Source organism: Heptranchias perlo, chromosome 9 (genome assembly GCF_035084215.1).
Source record: "Heptranchias perlo isolate sHepPer1 chromosome 9, sHepPer1.hap1, whole genome shotgun sequence".
In the NCBI taxonomy this organism is placed as follows: Eukaryota; Metazoa; Chordata; class Chondrichthyes; order Hexanchiformes; family Hexanchidae; genus Heptranchias; species Heptranchias perlo.
In genome coordinates, this window is record NC_090333.1 from 44,939,801 (window position 1) to 44,961,966 (window position 22,166).

General features: G+C 43.0%; 2 protein-coding genes across 3 annotated transcripts in view; both read left to right on the plus strand.

Moving 5' to 3' along the window:
* Positions 1 to 8,562, plus strand: part of LOC137325006 (FYN-binding protein 1) — a 42,592-nt gene extending 34,030 nt beyond the window's left edge. The window contains exons 4-6 of one of the 2 annotated variants that reach the window (XM_067989705.1): positions 4,524 to 4,689; positions 5,952 to 6,111; positions 8,178 to 8,562. In XM_067989705.1, coding sequence (XP_067845806.1) covers positions 4,524 to 4,689; positions 5,952 to 6,111; positions 8,178 to 8,362 — 511 coding nt within the window. In that variant the 3' untranslated portion in view covers positions 8,363 to 8,562. The remainder of the gene's footprint in view (positions 1 to 4,523; positions 4,690 to 5,951; positions 6,112 to 8,177) is intronic. The other variant, XM_067989706.1, reaches the window with a different exon arrangement.
* Positions 8,563 to 11,355: 2,793 nt separating this feature from the next.
* The window catches only part of LOC137325007 (FYN-binding protein 2-like), a 57,814-nt gene continuing 47,003 nt past the window's right edge, over positions 11,356 to 22,166 (plus strand). Inside the window, exons 1-3 of the mRNA XM_067989707.1 lie at positions 11,356 to 11,433; positions 12,199 to 12,239; positions 17,859 to 17,916. Coding sequence (XP_067845808.1) covers positions 17,882 to 17,916 — 35 coding nt within the window. The 5' untranslated portion in view covers positions 11,356 to 11,433; positions 12,199 to 12,239; positions 17,859 to 17,881. The remainder of the gene's footprint in view (positions 11,434 to 12,198; positions 12,240 to 17,858; positions 17,917 to 22,166) is intronic.

Consider the following 22,166-nt stretch of genomic DNA (forward strand, 5'->3'; position numbering starts at 1 on the left):
GAATCGATGGTTTGAATGCCAAGCTGTAAAGGAAAGTTCAAGGGTTACTTTCATATTAGCCATGACTCACTTGTTCCGACTCCACTATTCAAGTGTATTGAAATGTGAGATTTGGTAGGTTAGAGGCAGCGTGATTTCAGTTATCAGGAAGGCAGTGTATTCTGGTGACATTGACACTTAAACTGCCAGTTGGTTTTCGTGCTGGTATGGATGGATCAGCTTTTTCACAATATACATTTTTTAAAACTCTTGGCGTGGAACTTTATATTTATTGGGAAATGCTAGCAATAACATTGAAGCCAGATGCATCTCAGTAGTGATGCATCTCAGTAGCTCTAGATCCTTAGACTTTCTAAACTATACTGGCTTTATTTTGTAAAAGTTAAGTATTTTTCAAAAAGTGGTTGTGTGTCTCTTGGTCCAGATTTGTTTGTCTGACTAATAATACAAGTAGTTAGTATTTGTTTTCAATAAATAAGTGGTAGATTCTAAAGTATTCAGTAATTAAATGCTAGATTCTATAACTTTTATAATTTAAATTGAGAAATGTCAGTGAAGCGTCAAGACCCATAGTGAAAAGCTCCACCAAGTTTAAAAAGAGTGAGAGGTGATGAGATGAGCCAAGAAGTAATAATTAGGTAATGATTAGCCTGGATTTTAAAACTCTCTAAATTTCAGAAATGGAAAACTGTGGGAGGTAAAAAAATACTCATTTTGAGGTCTTAGCAGATTGCATAATCTCCTTTGATTTCAACACTGAGAACACTAGCAGTGTATATGTGTTTTGAAGCTGCAAGGACTGTCCTTTTTTCCTGCTGATATTTTATTTTAGAAAGTGTGCTGTTTGGCCATTTATTTCCCCTCTCCCCTCTCCTCCCTCCTCCCATTCCCCTGGAAGGTAGTGACTCTTTTTGGATCATTGGCTTATGTTTTCACAGGTAATGGTACTGTTGCAGATTGGGCTTCTCAATACTTCATCTCTGGCTCACAAAAGTCGACTCCTATAGGCAAGCCATGTTCTCTGTGGACGCAAGAGAGACCTTGTGCGCAAATAATCTGGGATAGCGTGCCTGGGCAAACAATTTTTGTCGCTTGCATTGCACATAGGATTTCCACTTCATGCTGCCATCACTTTAGAAGACAGTTCATATCAGTCTTGCCAGACACCTTTTATAACATTAAACTACTAAATAGGTTTAATCACCAATGGCTTATTTCTGTGAATGACTCAGTAACAATCAATTTTTGAAGTCAGTTCAAAATTTTTTTAAAAATTCGTTCATGAGATGTGGACGTCACTGGCAAGGCCAGCATTTATTGCCTATCCCTAATTGCCCTTGAGAAGGTGGTGATGAGCCGCCTTCTTGAACTGCTGCACTCTGTGTGGTGAAGATTCTCGCACAGTGCTGTTAGGTAGGGAGTTCCAGGATTTTGACCCAGCGACGATGAAGGAATGGTGATATATTTCCAAGTCGGGATGGTGTGTGACTTGGAGGGGAACATGCAGGTGGTGTTGTCCTTCTAGGTGGTAGAGGTCGTGGGTTTGGGAGGTGCAATCGAAGAAGCCTTGGCGAATTGCTGCAGTGCATCCTGTGGGTGGTACAAACTGCAGCCGCTGTGTGCCGGTGGTGAAGGGAGTGAATGTTTAGGGTGGTGGATGGGGTGCCAGTCAAGCGGGCTGTTTTATCCTGAATGGTGTTGAGCTTCTTGAGTGTTGTTGGAGCTGCACTCATCCAGGCAAGTGGAGAGTATTCCATCACACTCCTGACTTGTGCCTTGTAGATGGTGGAAAGACTGGAGAATCAGGAGGTGAGTCACTCGCCGCAGAATACCCAGCCTCTGACCTGCTCTTGTAGCCACAGTATTTAAGTGGCTGGTCCAGTTAAGTTTCTGGTCAATGGTGACCCCCAGGATGTTGATGATGGGGGATTCGGTGATGGTAATGCCGTTGAATGTCAAGGGGAGGTGGTTTGATTCTCGCTTGTTGGAGATGGTCATTGCCTGGCACTTGTCTGGAGGGAATATTATTTGCCACTTATCAAATCCAAGCCTGGATGTTGTCCAGGTCTTGCTGCATGTGGGCACGGACTGCTTCATTATCTGAGGGGTTGCGAATGGAACTGAACACTGTGCAATCATCAGCAAACATCCCCATTTCTGACCTTATGATGGAGGGAAGGTCATTGATGAAGCAGCTGAAGATGGTTGGGCCTAGGACACTGCCCTGAGGAACTCCTGCAGCAATGTCCTGGGGCTGAGATGATTGGCCTTCAACAACCACTACCATCTTCCTTTGTGCTCGGTATGACTCCAGCCACTGGAGAGTTTTCCCCGATTCCCATTGATTTCAATTTTATTAGGGCTCCTTGGTGCCACACTCGGTCAAATGCTGCGTTGACGTCAAGGGCAGTCACTCTCATCTCACCTCTGGAATTCAGCTCTTTTGTCCATGTTTGGACCAAGGCTGTAATGAGGTCTGGAGCAGAGTGGTCCTGGCGGAACCCAAACTGAGCATCGGTGAGCAGGTTATTGGTGAGTAAGTGCCGCTTGATAGCACTGTCGACGACACCGTCCATCACATTGCTGATGATTTGAGAGTAGACTGATAGGGTGGTAACTGGCCGGATTGGATTTGTCCTGCTTTTTGTGGACAGGACGTACCTGGGCACATAAAACAGTAGATTTGAAACAGTTCACTCAAATCAAGTTAGTTTAGTTCCATTCAAACAAGCAACAAACGTTACTCAGAAAAGGATTAACCATCAGATCCTACCAGTTAGTCTTTCTCAGAATGATGTGGGTACCTTACCCACAGACCCGCGTCTTGCCTTGCATCAGTTGTGGCTAAGTCAATACCCTAACTAACTGCTGTGTCAAAAATATCTGATCTTTAGATCCATAAAATCTCTCAATGCTGTCTTACCTTTGACAGGACAAAATATGAAACAGACTCTTCATTTGAACAAATTCCATGATACATGAACAAAGCTACCTAATATGGCTGACAAATGCAAAGGTTTACCTGATTAAATTATAATGTTGCTTAATAGTCTAGTGTAAGTGGCAAATAATATTCGTGCCAGACAAGTGCCAGGCAATGATCATCTCCAACAAGAGACCGTCTAACCACCTCCCCTTGACATACAACGGGATTACCATCGCCGAATCCCCCACCATCAACATCCTGGGGGTCACCATTGACCAGAAACTTAACTGGACAAGCCATATAAATACTGTTGCTACAAGAGCAGGTCAGAGGCTGGGTATTCTGCGGTGAGTGACTAACCTCCTGATGCCCCCCCCCACCAAAGCCTTTCCAACATCTACAAGGCACAAGTCAGGAGTGTGATGGAATACTCCCCACTTGCCTGGATGAGTGCAGCTCCAACAACACTCCAGAAGCTCGACACCATCCAGGACAAAGCAGCCCGCTTGATTGGCACCCATCCACCACCTTAAACGTTCACTCCCTCCACCACCAGTGCACCGTGGCTGCAGTGTGTACCATCTACAAGATGCACTGCAGCAACTCGCCAAGGCTTCTTCGACAGCACCTCCCAAACCCAGGACCTCTACCACCTAGAAGGACAAGAACAGCAGGCGCATGGGAACACCACCACCTGCACGTCCCCCTCCAAGTCACACAACGTCCTGACTTGGAAATATATCGCCGTTCCTTCATCGTCGCTGGGTCAAAATCCTGGAACTCCCTTCCTAACAGCACTGTGGGAGAACCTTCACCACATGGACTGCAATGGTTCAAGAAGGCGGCTCACCATCAGCTTCTCGAGGGCAATTAGGGATGGGCAATATATGCTGGCCTTGCCAGCGATGCCCACATCCCATGAATGGAAAAAAAAAGATACCTGTTAATTGTTTCTAGTATGTTCGGTAATTGTTTCCTCAGACTGATGTCTGTTGTAGTTAACAGTATTGACATCTTTCTACAATTTTTCAGGTAGATTCAAAACAACAGGAGCCAATGTCGAAGCATGCAAGCGCAGACGCTGACGCTATTTTGAAGGTGGTTTTGTTCTTAAAAGGCCCTGCACTTAAGCTAAGGAACATGGTATAGAGAGGAAACCCATAAGCTATGGACCAAAATATTCATTTTTTCATGGGTATTTCAATGAACCTTGCCCAAGTGACCATTATTCATGTATGAGTTAGACGTTGTGTGTTGTCAAATAATTTGATAGACTGTCGTCTCCTACTTTCACACATGCATACTGTTCAGCAGAGGTTGCTGAGTATCAATAAAATGGGGCAACTTTGGCTACTTTCTTGCAGGCCTTGCCTTAAGATACTGAATTCAATGTACTGCTTCTATCCTGATTGAGATCAGCTAACTCAGCAGAGATCAAACATCAAACCTGGGGTCTTCCAAGACTGAATAACTCAACAGTGCTTCCACCCAGCGACTAGAATTTCTTACTCGGAAATAAGAACAGTTGTGAAGATAATTTCTTAAAGGAAGAAAATATCCTTTTAATTTAGCAATTGTGCTTTTCTTTCATTTGAAGCAGCACACAAAAAGAAGAAACCAATAATAAAAAGGAACAGCAACTCAGAGAAATGGAGCAGAAAAATGAACTACAAAACAGAAGGAGAAAAGAGAAACGCCAGGATCAAGTTAAGGAATGCGAAAATAAAGAAAAGAGAGAAAAAGAATTACAGAGGAAATTCAATGTATGTATATGATATTGTGAGGTTCGTGAAATGTCAACAGTTGCTATAAAAGCTTGTTGAATTGTGGGTCTGGGGTAGTATAGTATAATTGGTGCTTCACTTTTGCATTTTAATTAGTTTAATGTTACACGTGCAACTCGACCTGTGGACTGGTTTCTTCTACACGTCATACTGTATCACAATATCTCAACATAGTGACTAGAAAATTAAAAATGATCTGATTTACAGCAAAATAACTTTAAAAAATATCAAATTAATATTTCTGCATGTCACCCTCCTGCTGCCTGTAAATCTATCCCTGACTGTTTTTGTTCCTCAATGAATGTTTACCAATCCTAGAGACTTCCAATATCAAACCTGTCTCTTCCTCTCTGCCTATGTTATGAAAAGCTCCTTATTTTCTTTGACATTTTTTAGTCCCACTTGCTACCGCTTTCTCAATTGATAATTAGCAACATAAAATTATAGAAGTATAAATGTTGGAAATACACAACAGTTTAGTTAGGATTTCTCTGCTGCTGTACTTATTGGTTTCTTTTTGTGCACTGGTTTTAACAGAAAATAGAGACATTAACATTCTTGATGGCAACTAATGAAGGATCCTCTGAAATATGAACCTATTGCTTTCTTCAGGGAAAATTTGATGCAAATTTGAAGCATTGAAAGATACAAGGCTATGCAGGGCAGTGGGATTAGTTCTGGATTGGTCTCGCAAAGAGCCATTACAGACTCAATGGGACTAAAGGCCTTCTATGCTCTAAACTTATATGGTTCAATCTTTTTTCACATGCTGACTGACCTGCTCTACATTTCCAGTAATTTGTTTTTTGATAAATGTTATTATTGTCACCACATTGAGTGACACTTCAGGGCTTTTTCTCATACGGCCAGTGTTATCTTAGCAGTTCTGGTATGTGGTTGTCTGTAAAGAATGTACTCAACACAGAGGTGGTTACTGTTACTCTTCAAACTTTTTTATGAATTGATGCCACAGAATGGAGCACTGAGACCATTGACCTTGAATTTCTAGTTTAATATAGCAAATATTTGTTTAGTTTAAAAATGCTGAGTAAATTTTGTTAGCCTAATTGCAATAATGTTTGTGACACAAGATGATGTAAGGCAGGAAACCACTTACTAAGGGAATGATACAAAGTTTCATTACACCACACAAGTCTAGTCTGAAATGCTTCAAAAACCTTCAGAAATTCAGCTTCTGCTTTCCTCATTTTCGTTACCTGTATTTTTTTGTGTTTGTTTAGCTCACAGGATTGGAGATTCCATTATATAAAGCTCAAGTACATGAGTTTTTAAAAGGAGGAAAATTGGGCCTCACAGTGAAGCGGGGTGAAGTAGTGGAAATTATACGGATGGTTGACTGTCCTACTGGGAGATGGTTGGCCAAAACCCAAGATGGGAATTGTATGTAAAAGATTCTCTCTTTCCTAATTTTTGTTCTCCGCACCTATCTTTTTCATTATTTATTGATTTGGAGACTTGTGCATCTCAATTGCTTGTAATAGTGGGCAAGATTGAAGTGTCATGGTCACTGTGAGGCATAGAATTGCCAACTCTGTTTAGACATATTCTTAGACATTTGATCATGTGACCATCATCAGTACCATTCTGTTGAAGATAAAGGTTTAATTAAATTCCTGTGAACTCAAAACAGAGGCAATCAGTGTAAATATGCAAACAAACTAAGGCAGACAGAACAATAAGGTCAACAGTTCTGAGATTTAGCTCATCTCAGCCAGGGTGGTAGTAGGGGCACTACAATTAGCCTCAGCTCTGCTGGGTTAGGGAGGGGGAAAAATCAGCCAGGATTCCCACTCCTGGCCTGTAGATGTCAGGTGAGGATCAGATCGGCTTTGGCTTTGTTGCTTCGATATTCTGTGGACAACCACTGTTCAGGCTCACACATGAAGAATGGTCACTTGGGGGCATCTGGCACCTGTGAAACTGTACCCCAGTGAGAGTCGGTGCCGGGGGAACTGTACCCCAGTGAGAGTCGGTGCCGGGGGAACTGTACCCCAGTGAGAGTCGGTGCCGGGGGAACTGTACCCCAGTGAGAGTCGGTGCCGGGGGAACTGTACCCCAGTGGGAGTCGGTGCCGGGGGAACTGTACCCCAGTGAGAGTCGGTGCCGGGGGAACTGTACCCCAGTGAGAGTCGGTGCCGGGGGAACTGTACCCCAGTGAGAGTCGGTGCCGGGGGAACTGTACCCCAGTGAGAGTCGGTGCCGGGGGAACTGTACCCCAGTGAGAGTCGGTGCCTTCGAGAGGAGGGAGAAAAATTTGGGGAAAAGAACAAAAAAAGTCAAACAAAAATGCTGTTGGGAAGAAGGACTATTATTTTCAGGGGGAAGAGGAATTCTCCTTTTAATTCTAGGGTATTTACATATATGCTGTCCCTTTAAGAATTACTGTGTTACTGACCTCGCTGATGTGTGGTCCAAAGCGTTCATTCAGGTCAGGAGCTAATACTAGCTGATTCAGATTTTTTTATTTCCTTCTTCATGTAAATTGAGTAGTACACATACATCTTCCTGGTCTGCTTAAATTCTGGGTGGAAGGCCAGCTCCAGGAATCCCCTCTTGTCTCTGAGCCACAGGGAGGTCAGCACTGCCCTGGTAAGGTTCAGGAATTGCCTGTCAATGTGCGAGCCATTAGGTGGGTAGACCTACTACAGCCCTACCTGCTCAGCAATGAGGTATCGGTGTGCCCCATTGTTAGTGTGCAGCACAGCCACCGGGTTTCAAAGTCCATTGATGACTTCCTGCAGGCAAAGCCCGAGACAGCCCTCACTTGGCCTGGACAACCCTCAGGTTGGAGTTGGCGCTGGATGTTGAACAGGATATTGGGGTACCAGTAGTCGTTGTCTTTGATCTTGAGAAGTGAAAGTACACAGGCAGCAGTCACTGGCTACGCATACAAAATTCTTTTCTCCTGGGTTGCTAGCAACAGTGCCCAAGAGATCAATCAAATTCTGGAGATTCCCAGATAATCTGGAAGGTTGGCAATCCTAATGAGACAGGGCATGTTGTCTCAAACAACATACACCAAATAACTAATGTCTTTGAGTCTACATCTCCACTTGGATTGAAACTCCTCAACTTAGTGTGAAGTGAGCTTATATGAAATAGCAACATGAGCAGACCATTTATCCCATCAAGACTTTGCTGCCATTTTGTTAGACATGCCAGCTTAATTCCCAAGTAAGTATCTGCTTCCTTTTAAACATCTTAATTGATTTGAATACAAGGCTCTCTGGAAAATAACATTCCATATTCTCTCAACCTTTTTTTCTGGACTTGCTTTTAACTGGCTTCAAATGTAAAGAATTTCTGGGAGACAACCTGAAATGGGCATTAGCCCCCTCATTAACATACATAAGGGGCTGAAGATCTGTTTTAGGTGGTTGATGAAATATTTTACCTCTGCTGCTTCTGAGAGATCCATACTAGAAATGTGAAATATTCTTTTTCAGATGGTTACATCCAAATTGATGCTGTGAAAATGGATAATGCTGAAATTAAAGAAATTAGTAAAAGAATGTTGAAATATCCCCAAACATTTGAGGAGATATATGATGACGTTGGTCTGTCTGAAATGCAAGTCAAATTTTCTTCAGCTAAAGATTTGCCTAACTTTGTATGGAAAATTAATCAGTGAAGAGCTTTATTGCTACTTGGTTGTTGTAAGATGCTTTACCACAATGACATTACCACTTAATAACATTAATGTACTCTTTTTTTTTTCTGTGTCTGAGGCTACAGGACAAGTGAATCAGAGTGTTGCTGTGGCAAGTGAAAAGTTTTAAAGAGGAGCAGTGCTTTCAGAAGGAATCTAAAGTATTTCCCTGCTGCCCAAAGAGGGAGAATAAAAATATGTTTTAGAATGTTTTCTTCTTTGTGTAATGGTGTTTTAGTTTTCCTGCTTTTTATTTTAAAAAGTAGCTTCGAAGAGATCATTATTTGAAGTCTTGTGATGGAGAAGACCTATTTGGATGATGTATTTCACAGGTCTATCTGAGCTGGCAGGCATTAAGCTGATTGGGCATTGACTTTGTACCCTGTCTTTAGATAGTTGGCATTCAAATATAATACAAAAACTCATAGACTTGCTTTGTGCACAGTCCTATCCATTAGTGAGCACTGAAATTGTGAACGAACATTGGTTGCAACACACTTGCTCATTGCACTCAACTCAGTGAGACATTCATTGAGTGTTTCATGCAAGCATGCCTTTTCAGGAATTGGGGATGAAACATATCTAATTTCCATAAGGCTGCATTTTGACCAGAAAAACAAAAGACCTGTTCTAAGGAAGGAAATATTTTCAATTATTTGAGGGAGCACTTTTCATCGAAAGAGCCCACCACTTCCTCTCTCTCCCAAAAGGGAATTTTTTTTTATTCGTTCATGGGATGTGGGCGTCGCTGGCAAGGCCAGTATTTATTGCCCATCCTTAATTGCCCTTGAGAAGGTGGTGGTGAGCCGCCCTTCCTGAACCGCTGCAGTCCATCTGGTGAAGGTTCTCCCGCAGTGCTGTTAGGAGGGAGTTCTAGGATTTTGACCTAGCGACGATGAAGGAACGGTGATATATTTCCAAGTCGGGATGGTGTGTGACTTGGAGGGGAATGTGCAGGTGGTGTTGTTCCCATGTACCTGCTGCCCTTGTCCTTCTAGGTGGTAGAGGGCGTGGGTTTAGGAGGTGCTGTCGAAGACGCCTTGGTGATTTGCTGCAGTGCATCCTGTGGATGGTACACATTGCAGCCACGGTGCGCCGGTGGTGATGGGAGTGAATGTTTAGGGTGGTGGATGGGGTGCTAATCAAGTGGGCTGCTTTGTCCTGGATGCTGTTGAGCTTCTTGAGTGTTGTTGGAGCTGCACTCATCCAGGCAAGTGGAGAGTATTCCATCACACTCCTGACTTGTGCCTTGTAGATGGTGGAAAGGCTCTGGGGAGTCAGGAGGTGAGTCACTCTCCGCAGAATACCCAGCCTCTGACCTGCTCTTGTAGCCACAGTATTTATGTGGCTGGTCCAGTTAAGTTTCTGGTCAATGGTGACCCTCAGGATGTTGATGGTGGGGGATTCAGCCATTGAATGTCAAGGGGAGATGGTTAGACTCTCTCTTGTTGGAGATGGTCCTTGTCTGGCACGAATGTTACTTGCCACTTATCAGCCCAAGCCTGGATGTTGTCATTGTTCTGCTTTAACAGAAATGAAATTGGAGAAATCTATATATGGTTAAAACTTAAACGAATTTTCCTGATATCTAGTATAGCAGATCATATATCATATGATGCTGGAAATTGCTATTGATATTATGGTGCTTGTCTCCTCTTTGTGGTTGGATAATATTGCAAATGAAGACCAGTGTTGGACCAAAGTGACTTGATAGTACTGAATCCATGGCATTAACTTTGTTGAGTTCATCAATGCTGGTATAATTGGTGTTTAAATGGAACAGTCACCATTTTCCAAGCCACCAGTTCTGCATGTACAGAGCATGGCTGACTCTTAACTGCTCTCTGACGAGGCCTAGCAAACCACTCAGTTGTACAAATCGCTTCAGGGCAACAAGGAATGGGCAATAAATGCAAGCTTGTCAGCATGGCCCACTTCCTGAGAATGAATTTTTAAAAAAAGACCAAATCTCATTTCAAACCAATGTTACTGCAAGATGCTTTGATGTATAGACAGATGATCTGCAGAACTGAGCTGCGACGAAGTGTATTTTGACTACGCTAGGTAATGGATTCAGTGATCCATTTGCACTGCAATTGTCTAAGGAAGATAAACAAGAACAGGAAAGAGCTGTTCATGGTTTATGAATCTACACAGGATGTACAGTGAGTTACTCAGTAAATCTAGTCCATTGTCTCAGGCAAGGATACCTGGGAATGATTGCTCTCCAGGTTTGGGAAACAGCATTGACGCACTCTGATTCCTTCCCATGCCTGCTACATCAGTTGCTCTTTGGTGCCAAGGAGGTGAACATCCTTCAAGCATTGTTCCCATACCTTTTCGCTGAAGTGTCGTTTCCTTTGCCTCCTGCGTTCCATTATGCATAAACCATACTGTAAATAGCTGGACTTAGCTCCCATGCACTATTTCAGGAATCTAACTGGTTGTTTAATGCTGATAAAGGTGCTTCTTGTGATAATTGATCCATGCCATCCACTGGATTCCTTGTTGTGCGTTCATAATAGTGCACACCATATCGCAGGCAAGTTTAACGGTAAAATAGTGAATTCACAAGTGTGCTTAATTATGCAGTAAAAAGCTTAAGCAATGCTTAGTTAAATCTTTAATACTGCATAGTTATTTCTAGCCTTCATCGACACCTATTTACTAATTTGTGAACTATGTTAATGCAATTCTTTATCTTTTCTATGAGACTGTTTAAAAGTATCACTATGCATTAACTTTTCAATCTAAAGCAGTTAGCTTTCCTTTTTTACTTAAATATCAGTGAAAGATAATTTTCTCTCAAACCTATATAGATAAAGTAAGCTGTTGGCTTATTCAGCCAATAAGATGAGGAAATTGTTAATTCTTTCTTAAGAATTGAAGAAAAAATATACAACGTATGAACATACGACAATGACTGACGGGAAAAGACCCACTGGTCCATCCAGCCTGTCCCACACAACTGTGATATCTTGTGCATATACACTCCCCACATTCACTGCACAAGCCAGCAGCCTGTTCCACAGGTCCACTATTCTCTGGAAAAGGTACCACCTCCTAACATCTAACCTAGTTCTGGCCTTGTGTAACTTGAGATTGTGACTTCTGGTCATCCTTAAACTATTTAGTTGAAACAAACTGTCTACAGAAATGCAATCTATTCCCATCATCATCTTATAAACCTATGTCTCCAAATTGTAAGGCATATACTTTTCAATTTTGGATAGCCAGGAATATTTGAGGATTACTTTATTAAATCCCAACTATTAATTATTATTCTCCTATCATGGCTTCTCCCTATGTCAATTCTTCACTAACCATAGTTAACCGTGTTGTAAGCTTGGTTCTAATGGAACTCTGGATCTTGGACCATGCCCACTTCTGTCTCACCTGCAACCCATCGCCTTTACATTCACTTTTTCATTTCATGAGTTAAACTGATAATCATGTGATTAGACATATAATTATTGATGTCATGAAGTGCACAATTCCCCAGTATGCATCAAACCTGATACTAAAATGTGGTAGCTGCTCTGTTAAAATAATGCATTATAATGAGTAATATGATGTATTCTGTGACTTTTGTGCTGAATTTGAGATTGTTTTCCGGAATGTCTATTAGCTCCAAAAAAACTCAGATATTTTACAATATTTAAATCAGCTATTAAGTTGTCTGTAACATCTATATAGTTAATTTTCTGAGGTCAAAAGTAAGCTTATTTTATGCATTTGGGCTAAACCCTGATCTTTGATGTACAGAATATGGTTTGGAAATTGCATGTTTCATTATTGGCGACAATTTTTTTTTACAGGACTCCTGAACCATATACCACATCATTATTTCATAGCGTTGGTAAGTGTTTGCTTATATTTTTGTTACATTGGGATCATTTGTTGATGATGGTATGGACTAGATTTTGTTTTGCTTGCTATTTTTCACATCTGATCTAGGATTGTTCATATGGGCCAACTGTTTTAATTACATAGAAATACGTAGAATCTACAGCACAGAATCAGGCCCTTTGGCCCAACTAATCTATGCCAGTGTTTATACTCTATACCCGCCTCTAATGACCTCTTTCCACTGTGCCCCCATATCCTCCTATTCCTTTCTCCCTTATGTATGTATCAAGCCTTCCCTTAAATGTGTCAATGCTATCTGCTTCAACCTCTCCATGTGGCAGCGAGTTCCACTAACTGTGTAAAGAAATTACTCCTATATTCTTTATTTGATTTGTCAGTCGCTATCTTCTATATATGACCCTTGTTCTGGACTCACACACAAGTGGGAACAGTTTCTAGATGTCCACCCCATCAAACCCTCAAAACCCTTTTTGTCGTATGGAGACCAGAACAATGTAGAGCACCCCAATTTTGTTCTAACCAAGGTTTTAAATAAATTCAACCATATCTCCGTGTTTTTTTACTTTATTCCTCTAGAAATGAACCCCAGCACTTTGTTTGCAGTCTTTATGGCCTTATCAACTTGCGTTGCTCCTTTTAGCGATTATGGGCTTCGTTTTAGCACCCGCTTTCGGGTGTGTTCCTGGCGGGGGGGCTCTGAAAATCGGGGAATCCCGGAGCGGGTTTGGAGCATGGCTCCAACCCGCTCACTTCCAGGTTCCCAACAGACGTGCCGACGTGCGCGCGCAGCCCCCGCATGTGCGACTCCCGCAGGCAATTAAAGCCAGCGGGGTGCCACTTAAGACTATTTACATTGCTATTTCAAGTAGTTAACAGACCTGATTAAGGGAATATTTCAGAAGGGGTGGGATTTTAGAGACAACTGGGACTGTTTCCCATACTGGGGAAAACACTCCCAGTTGAAATGGACGTGTTGCAGCCATCAGCCTGTGGCAGCTGCAAAGGTCCATTTGACAGGTCGGGGGGGGAGACCCTCACTCATTGCAGGAGGCCACTCTGTCACTTGGGAAAAAGTTTGGCCTCCACCACCCTCCTCCTGACAATCAAAGTCACCAACCTGCACACTTACCCCGGGGTCCAGAGACATGTACTTACCTTGCGGACCCCCTCAGATGTACATCTTCCGGATGGGGGCCACCGTAGCTGCAGTCATGACCTCCTCGGAGGGCGAACAGCCTCACCGGCCATGCTGTCCACCTCTGACATGTGGAGCTCCACAACAGAGTGCTGTGACACATCCACCTGTACAGCAGGAGGGAGGGCAACCGCAGAGAGAGATGCGTCGCAGAGGGCACTACCCTCGCCACAGGGTCCACAGACCAAGGCTCAGCTTCCTGGACCTCTCTGAGCAGCAGTGCACACGGAGGCTCAGAGTCACTCGACATGTAGTCGTGGACATCTGCAGCCTCCTTCATGCTGAGCTGCTCCCGGTTGGCCCGAGCACCATCTTCTTACCTGTCGCTGTCAAAGTCACCACTGCACTCAACAACTTCTCCTCCGCATCCTTCCAGGGTGCCACCGGGGACATCGCCGACGTCTCTGTCATCTGCACAAAAGAGCCCTGCAAATACACCTACACCCACTCTGCAGTGATACAATGGGTGGCATCAGGTGTGGGTCTTCATTGTGATCCTCAGGAAAGGGCATTATTGCACAAACCAGACAAGATTCGCAAAGACGTGGCAGTAGTGGTGCCAATATAATATGTAATGTGAGTTGGTCAGAAATTCAATATAAGTAAAAACCATGATAAACCCTCAAACACCCTTGTGCATCCCCTTCATGCTCACGACACGTTTGCCTTATGCTTCCTACTGCACATATGTGATGCACGCCCTGTGGCTGCAGCACAGGTAGCGGCAGGTTGAGTGAGGCTGACCGTGAAAGAGATGCATGAGAGGGTGAGTATGAGATAGAGCCATGAGATTGTATGAGGATTGGGTTGAGTGGTAGTGGCGGGATGAGTACTGGCGAGGTGAGTAAGTGCAGGTAAGATGAGGATGAGCTTTGAGTGGGTGTGAGGAGTGATGTGACAGAGTAGTGTTGGCAGTGCAGAAGGAGATGTGGGGTGGGGGCGGTGATGTGGCAGACGGAGTGTAGGGGAAAGAGTAAGTGTACTCACTTTGGCTGACCTACTTAGGTGATTGAAGCGCCTCCTGCACTGTATGCAGGTGGGCGATATGTTGGTGGTGCAGGTGACCTCCTCTGCCACCTTGAGCCAGGCCTTCTTGGTGGCAGAAGCAGGCCGCTTCCTCCCGCCCGCCGGGGGGAAGATCTCTGTCCTCCCCCTCCTCCTCACCCCATCTAATGATACCCTGTAGTGAGGCATCATTAAACTGGGAGCAGCCTTCCCCCTGGGCTGCTCCATGCTGTAATTTTTCCTATTTGTTGCAGCATCTGTCAGTGGAGGACTGCCCTTTTAAATAGAGCTCTTCCAGCTGACAGACCTTACTGCGCATGCGCAGTCCGCCCGACGCACAGCTCAGCAGTGGGGAACCTGGAAGACCAGGTAAGTGAATCCAATTAGGCTATGATCACACGGGGGGCAGACTGATTTCGCCAGGCGCAATAGCCCCCCCGCTGCGAATCTGCAGCCCTGGTAACATCGAGCCCTATGTGTCTGTATTCCCAACTCTTGCTCATCTACCCCATTTAGTTTCTTATCTTCCATGGAATAAGTGACCTCCTCCTACCAAAATAAACCACTTCACACTTTGCTAAACTGAATTTCATTTGCATTTATCTGCCCACTCTGCCAGCTTGTTTGTCTCTTCCTGTATTTTGATGTAGCCTTCCACATTATTAGCAAACCCCCCCCCCCCTCACCTCCCCAATTTGGTATCATAAGAACATAAGAAATAGGAGCAGGAGTAGGCCATACAGCCCTCTGTGGAACACAATGCTGCTGTGACCATGATAATGCAATCTGTGGACTTACTGATCAGTGTTGAATAATGTGGTTCAGTGGTTTTCAAACTTTTCTGTGCGGAGACTCATTCCTGCAGGCTCCGGTCCTAACTTCTGAAAGACAATGTTAGCTACCCAAAGGAAAACCATGCTACCATTGCAGAACATGTTTACTTATTAGTATACAGCAGCAGAAATAATGTTAAAAGCTATCAAATATGGAAAATGGTAACACATGAATCTGATGACTTTATGGACTCCCTTAAGGTTCTACGGACTCCAGTTTGAAAACAATGATCTAAGCGGTAATTGACATTACATTTATATTCCAGACTTTTCACTTGATTACTTTGAGAGAAATTCACAGAGCTTTATCTTATTCAAACCTTTGCCTTTGGTTATTCACCACACCCAGGTGATCAGATATGTGGTTGGAGCATGCTAGTGCAGGATTTAGAATGGCCTGTTGCGAGGAGAACAAAATGTCCTTTTCATATCACTGAGAGAAATGGTTTGATTAAAAACACCAATTGTAACACTTCATTTGTAACATTTCATTTTGCATAGATGAACACTTGTTTCCCTCATCCAAGAACGTACACTAAAAACTGATATTTGTACTAATTTTGTTTCTTTGCACTCAGGAATATTACTAATCTTGTCACAAAACAGCTTGTACACTGCCTCTACAGTGAATTAGAGGTGGCAAAAATGGGTCTTCCCTGACTATTATTGTACTTTACACAAGATAAACTTTTTAGATGAATATGTTATGAGAAAGCCTGAATACAGTCTATCTAAATACTAAAAATTGAAGATTGCAGTAATTCAGGCAGATGAGAACAGTATGACAAGATTATGTAACTAAATGACAGAATTTGATAATTCTACATTGAGTAGCCCACAACATAGGCAGAGGGAAAGAGACAGGTTAGCCAGACAAGTTTGGTATTGGAAATCATAAGTATCTAGGGTTGGTAAACCTGGCAGGAGTGTTGTGGGCTATGAAGGCAGGTTCTTTGGGCATTGATGGGAGCAAGCATACTCGCTGAGTTGTTGATGAACCTGAAGATATTGTGTCCATGAGAAATCATTCTCCTCAACAAATCCATGTAGCGCAATTTTGTTTTTTATTCGTTCATGGGATGTGGGCGTCGCTGACGAGGCCGGCATTTATTGCCCATTCCTAATTGCCCTCGAGAAGGTGGTGGTGAGCCGCCTTCTTGAACCGCTGCAGTCCGTGTGGTGACGGTTCTCCCACAGTGCTGTTCGGAAGGGAGTTCCAGGATTTTGACCCAGCGACGATGAAGGAACGGCGATATATTTCCAAGTCGGGATGGTGTGTGACTTGGAGGGGAACGTGCAGGTGGTGTTGTTCCCATGCGCCTGCTGCTCTTGTCCTTCTAGGTGGTGGAGGTCGCGGGTTTGGGAGGTGCTGTCGAAGAAGCCTTGGCGAGTTGCTGCAGTGCATCCTGTGGATGGTGCACACTGCAGCCACAGTGCGCCGTTGGTGAAGGGAGTGAATGTTTAGGGTGGTGGATGGGGTGCCAATCAAGCGGACTGCTTTATCTTGGATGGTGTCGAGCTTCTTGAGTGTTGTTGGAGCTGCACTCATCCAGGCAAGTGGAGAGTATTCCATCACACTCCTGACTTGTGCCTTGTAGATGGTGGAAAGGCTTTGTGGAGTCAGGAGGTGAGTCACTCGCCGCAGAATACCCAGCCTCTGACCTGCTCTCGTAGCCACAGTATTTATATGGCTGGTCCAGTTCAGTTTCTGGTCAATGGTGACCCCCAGGATGTAGCGCAATGGTAACAGTCAAAGGGATTTCCATCATCTCAGCTTTGTTAGCTGCATTTTATAATGCAGGAGTAAGTGCCAAGACTTTAGGAATGTCCTGCTGGTGACATTGGGTGAACTGATAGCCATAACAAAAGTGCACAGTCTTAGCAGCAGTTAAATGCTCATTGCCAAAAAACTGCAGTTCACCACCAAATCACAGAACAGCTTTGCTTTAAGGATTAGGCTAAAGTAGCCCAGGCCTGTTGAGCTGTCATGCCTCAGCCCCCACTGGGGGGTGAGTTTATGACATTGGACTTGAGACTTCATTTGGATAATTATTGGATTGATAATCTAGATGTAGCTAAGTTCTGTTATAGAGAACCCCTTTGTAATGAAGTTCTTTAACAGTTTAACCTGGCTAAATGTGTACATGAAGCATGTATAGAGTCCCCATGCACCAATCCTGTTCAATCATAGAAGTTCTGACCTATACATTTCTGAAGCGTACATTTTATTTTTTTGGTTAATACATTATGTGCTTATCAAGATTCAATGTCTACAATGAAAAATTTTCATAGATTAAATGTAGCTGCAGTCATTAAGACAACTCCTTCTGATAGTAACATTTCTCAAGAGTTACTAACATGACAGAGCATTCTTTTATAATGGGAGGGTAGAGATGTATTTTTAAAAGTTATGATCTTTGTTATAATGCAGACTGTACTCCCATAATTTGCTTTTTAATGGGAAGGCCTGTGTTGTGAAATGATTGGGATTTGTTGATGAAGACTAATACAAAAATAATTTGTTTTAAACTGCATGTTCTATTGGATCTTTACTTCTTTGCATGAATGAATTTAGATGGTGAACAACTCTATGAAGCAATGGATACTAAAAAAGAATCCGAGAAAAAGAACAGGTCAGTAATCAAGGTTCAATGGACTATAGATAAACATAATTCAAGCAAAATCTGATGCAAGCTATCACTATGCCTCCTAGAGGATTGTAAAATTTTGCCTTCAAGAGCGATGTTCTTGCATAATATTTGAATTAGTTTGAGCAGGATTAGTTTGAGCTTTATTGCTATGTCATTTCTGTTCCGGTACATTGATCATTATTCACTGTTCTTTAGGAGAACCATTCTTCCTCTCCCTGCCCCTCGCATTATATATTTAAAAAGCCCATAAGAACGTACATTACAGTATTTTATGAGCACAGTTATAGTAAATAAACTTATCTGTTACACATCCTCAAACAATGGTTTTAAATACTTGTTTTCTCTGTATATTACTATTCATTTTAATTAAGTAAGTATTTTCCAAAAAAATATTCAAACATACTAGGAGCTCTCCTGTCAAGTTGCATATATTGAGTCACAGGTTATACTGGTGCAAGGGGTTTGGTGGGATGTGGAAATGTGGGAGGAGTTCATAACTCCATTGTGAAACCTTGGCATGATGTTTGTAAGAGGCCTTCTCAGACAATGAAGTGAATGTTTTTTCATTGATTGCTGTAAAGTAAATAACATTTTCCTTACCTACTAAATAAGTTAAAAATACTTCACTGTCTGAGGAGGTCTCTTACTGCAAGTTGATAAATATTTTTTTCCCTCACATACCATAGTCACATTAATAAATCTATGCACATAAAATATTGTAAACAATTTTACAACACCAAGTTATAGTCCAGCAATTTTATTTTAAATTCACAAGCTTTCGGAGGCTACCTCCTTCCTCAGGTGAACGATGCGGAAATGAAGTCCTCGAAATGAAGTCGCATTTATAATTCACAGAACAATGCTGGTGATAACAGACAGTTTTTTCAACTGCCCGTTGCCAAGGCAATCAGTGTGCAGACAGACAGGTGTTACCTGCCAGGTCTCAGAATATACAAATCACCAAAAAAAACAACAAACAAAAAAAAACAGAGATAGAGAGGTAGAAACATAGAAAAGACAGCAACTGACCCGTTATATTAAAAACAGATAACATTTGTTCGCTGGTGGGGTAACGTGTAGCGTGACATGAACCCAAGATCCCGGTTGAGGCCGTCCTCATGGGTGCGGAACTTGGCTATCAATTTCTGCTCGACGATTTTGCGTTGTCGTGTGTCTCGAAGGCCGCCTTGGAGTACGCTTACCCGAAGGTCGGTGGCTGAATGTCCTTGACTGCTGAAGTGTTCCCCGACTGGGAGGGAACCCTCCTGTTTGGCGATTGTTGCGCGGTGTCCGTTCATCCGTTGTCGCAGTGTCTGCATGGTCTCGCCAATGTACCATGCTCCGGGGCATCCTTTCCTGCAACGTATGAGGTAGACAACGTTGGCCGAGTCACAGGAGTATGAACCATGCACCTGGTGGGTGGTGTCCTCTCGTGTGATGGTGGTATCTGTGTCGATGATCTGGCATGTCTTGCAGAGGTTACCGCGGCAGGGTTGTGTGGTGTCGACACCACACAACCCTGCCGCGGTAACCTCTGCAAGACATGCCAGATCATCGACACAGATACCACCATCACACGAGAGGACACCACCCACCAGGTGCATGGTTCATACTCCTGTGACTCGGCCAACGTTGTCTACCTCATACGTTGCAGGAAAGGATGCCCCGGAGCATGGTACATTGGCGAGACCATGCAGACACTGCGACAACGGATGAACGGACACCGCGCAACAATCGCCAAACAGGAGGGTTCCCTCCCAGTCGGGGAACACTTCAGCAGTCAAGGACATTCAGCCACCGACCTTCGGGTAAGCGTACTCCAAGGCGGCCTTCGAGACACACGACAACGCAAAATCGTCGAGCAGAAATTGATAGCCAAGTTCCGCACCCATGAGGACGGCCTCAACCGGGATCTTGGGTTCATGTCACGCTACACGTTACCCCACCAGCGAACAAATGTTATCTGTTTTTAATATAACGGGTCAGTTGCTGTCTTTTCTATGTTTCTACCTCTCTATCTCTGTTTTTTTTTGTTTGTTGTTTTTTTTGGTGATTTGTATATTCTGAGACCTGGCAGGTAACACCTGTCTGTCTGCACACTGATTGCCTTGGCAACGGGCAGTTGAAAAAACTGTCTGTTATCACCAGCATTGTTCTGTGAATTATAAATGCGACTTCATTTCGAGGACTTCATTTCCGCATCGTTCACCTGAGGAAGGAGGTAGCCTCCGAAAGCTTGTGAATTTAAAATAAAATTGCTGGACTATAACTTGGTGTTGTAAAATTGTTTACAATTGTCAACCCCAGTCCATCACCGGCATCTCCACATCACATAAAATATGGGAGAGCAGCTCTTTCTTGTTGATCTATTTAGGGGGGATTGCTTTTTATGGCAAGGGATAAGAAATGTATAACATTTAAGAAGAGATTTGCACACTTCTTTCTTTACCAAATATCTTCAAAACTACTCAATGTTACTAAAAAAAAGTTCTGATTAATTAAACATGTTTCAATTCAGGACTTTTGCTTAGAACTTCCCTCCAAACTTAAAGGTACAGTCTTTCCAGAATTTCTGTCGATAATCTTTTCTTTTTTTGCTGATTGTTTTTGAGCTCTAAGTGGAACAGAAATACAGTTGGTGTAACTGTTTAGAATACATTACAAAATATAAAAATTAAACAAATACTATAGAGTAGATTTTTGTCTTTACCACTTAATGGGTAGTCTGGTGGAGCAGATCACCTGCCCTTCATAAAGCCTGCCTGATTTTCATTCCACTGAATTTAATAGAATGAAAATGTAGGGGGTGGTTCTATACAAGGTGGGCAATCCACTCCACCAGATTACGCACGCCCCCCCCCCTCCCGCAAGGGGTGGAGATGAAAATCTACCCCATGCTTCAAAGTGCAAAGTTTTATTTGTCACGTGTGCAACTTGCATTTCATTTTTTAAAAACTCTTGAATTTAGTGATTTGCAGTGTTTTTTTCATAGCAAAGGTACCTCAGAAAAAAATTCAGCAGGTGACTATTTAACTTGTTTGATATTTTATACAAAATACCAGTTACCTGCTATACCTTTAAAAAAGGATAATTTCCCAGGGAGTTTTCATCCTCAAGGCCTCCTTCTGTGCCTTAAATTTCTATGATTCTATAAATAATGTTTCCTTGATATGCAAATGTGGAGGAGGGGTGGGGCTGACATAACAAGCCTTGGCATATTTTATGAATGACCAGTCCTGTCTGTCAGTACAAAAGCAAGGAAGTTATGCCAAACCTTTATAAAACACTGGTTAGGCCTCAGCTGGAGTATTGTGTCCAATTCTGGGCACCACACTTTATGAAGGATGTCAAGGCCTTAGAGAGGGTGCAGAGGAGATTTACTAGAATGGTAATAGGGATGAGGGACTTCAGTTACGTGGAGAGACTGGTGAAGCTGGGGTTGTTCTCCTTAGAGCAGAGAAGGTTAAAAGGAGATTTGATAGAGGTGTTCAAAATCATGAATGGTTTTGATAGAGTAAATTAGGAGAAACTATTTCCAATGGCAGAAGGGTTGGTAACCAGAGGAGACACATTTAAGGTGATTGGCAAAAGAACATGAGGAATTTTTGTTTTACGCAGCGAGTTGTTATGATCTGGAATGTAGTGTCTGAAAGGATGGTGGAAGCAGATTCAGTAGTAACTTTCAAAAGGGAATTGGATAAATACTTGAAGGGAAAACATTTACAGGGGTATGGGGAAAGAGCAGGGGAGTGGGACCAACCTAGCCCAAAGGAAGATGGCAGTGGTTGTTGGAAGCCAATCATCTCAGCCCCAGGATATCGCTGCAGGAGTTCCTCAGAGCAGTGTCCTGGGCCCAACCATCTTCAGCTGCTTCATTAGGTCAGAAGTGGGGATGTTCACTGATCATTGCACAGTGTTCAGTTCCATTCGCAACCCCTCAGATAATGAAACAGTCCATGTCCGCATCCAGTAAGACCTGGACAATATCCAGGCTTGGGCTGATAAGGAACATCCAGGCAAGGAACATTCGTGCGAGACAAGTGCCAGGCAATGACCATCTCCAACAAGAGAGAGTCTAACCACCTCACCTTGACATTCAGCGGCATTATCACGTTTGACAAATTTATTTTTTGAGGATGTAACTAGCAGGGTAGATAAAGGGGAACCAGTAGATGTATTATATTTGGATTTTCAAAAGGCATTCGATAAGGTGCCACATAAAATGTTGCTAA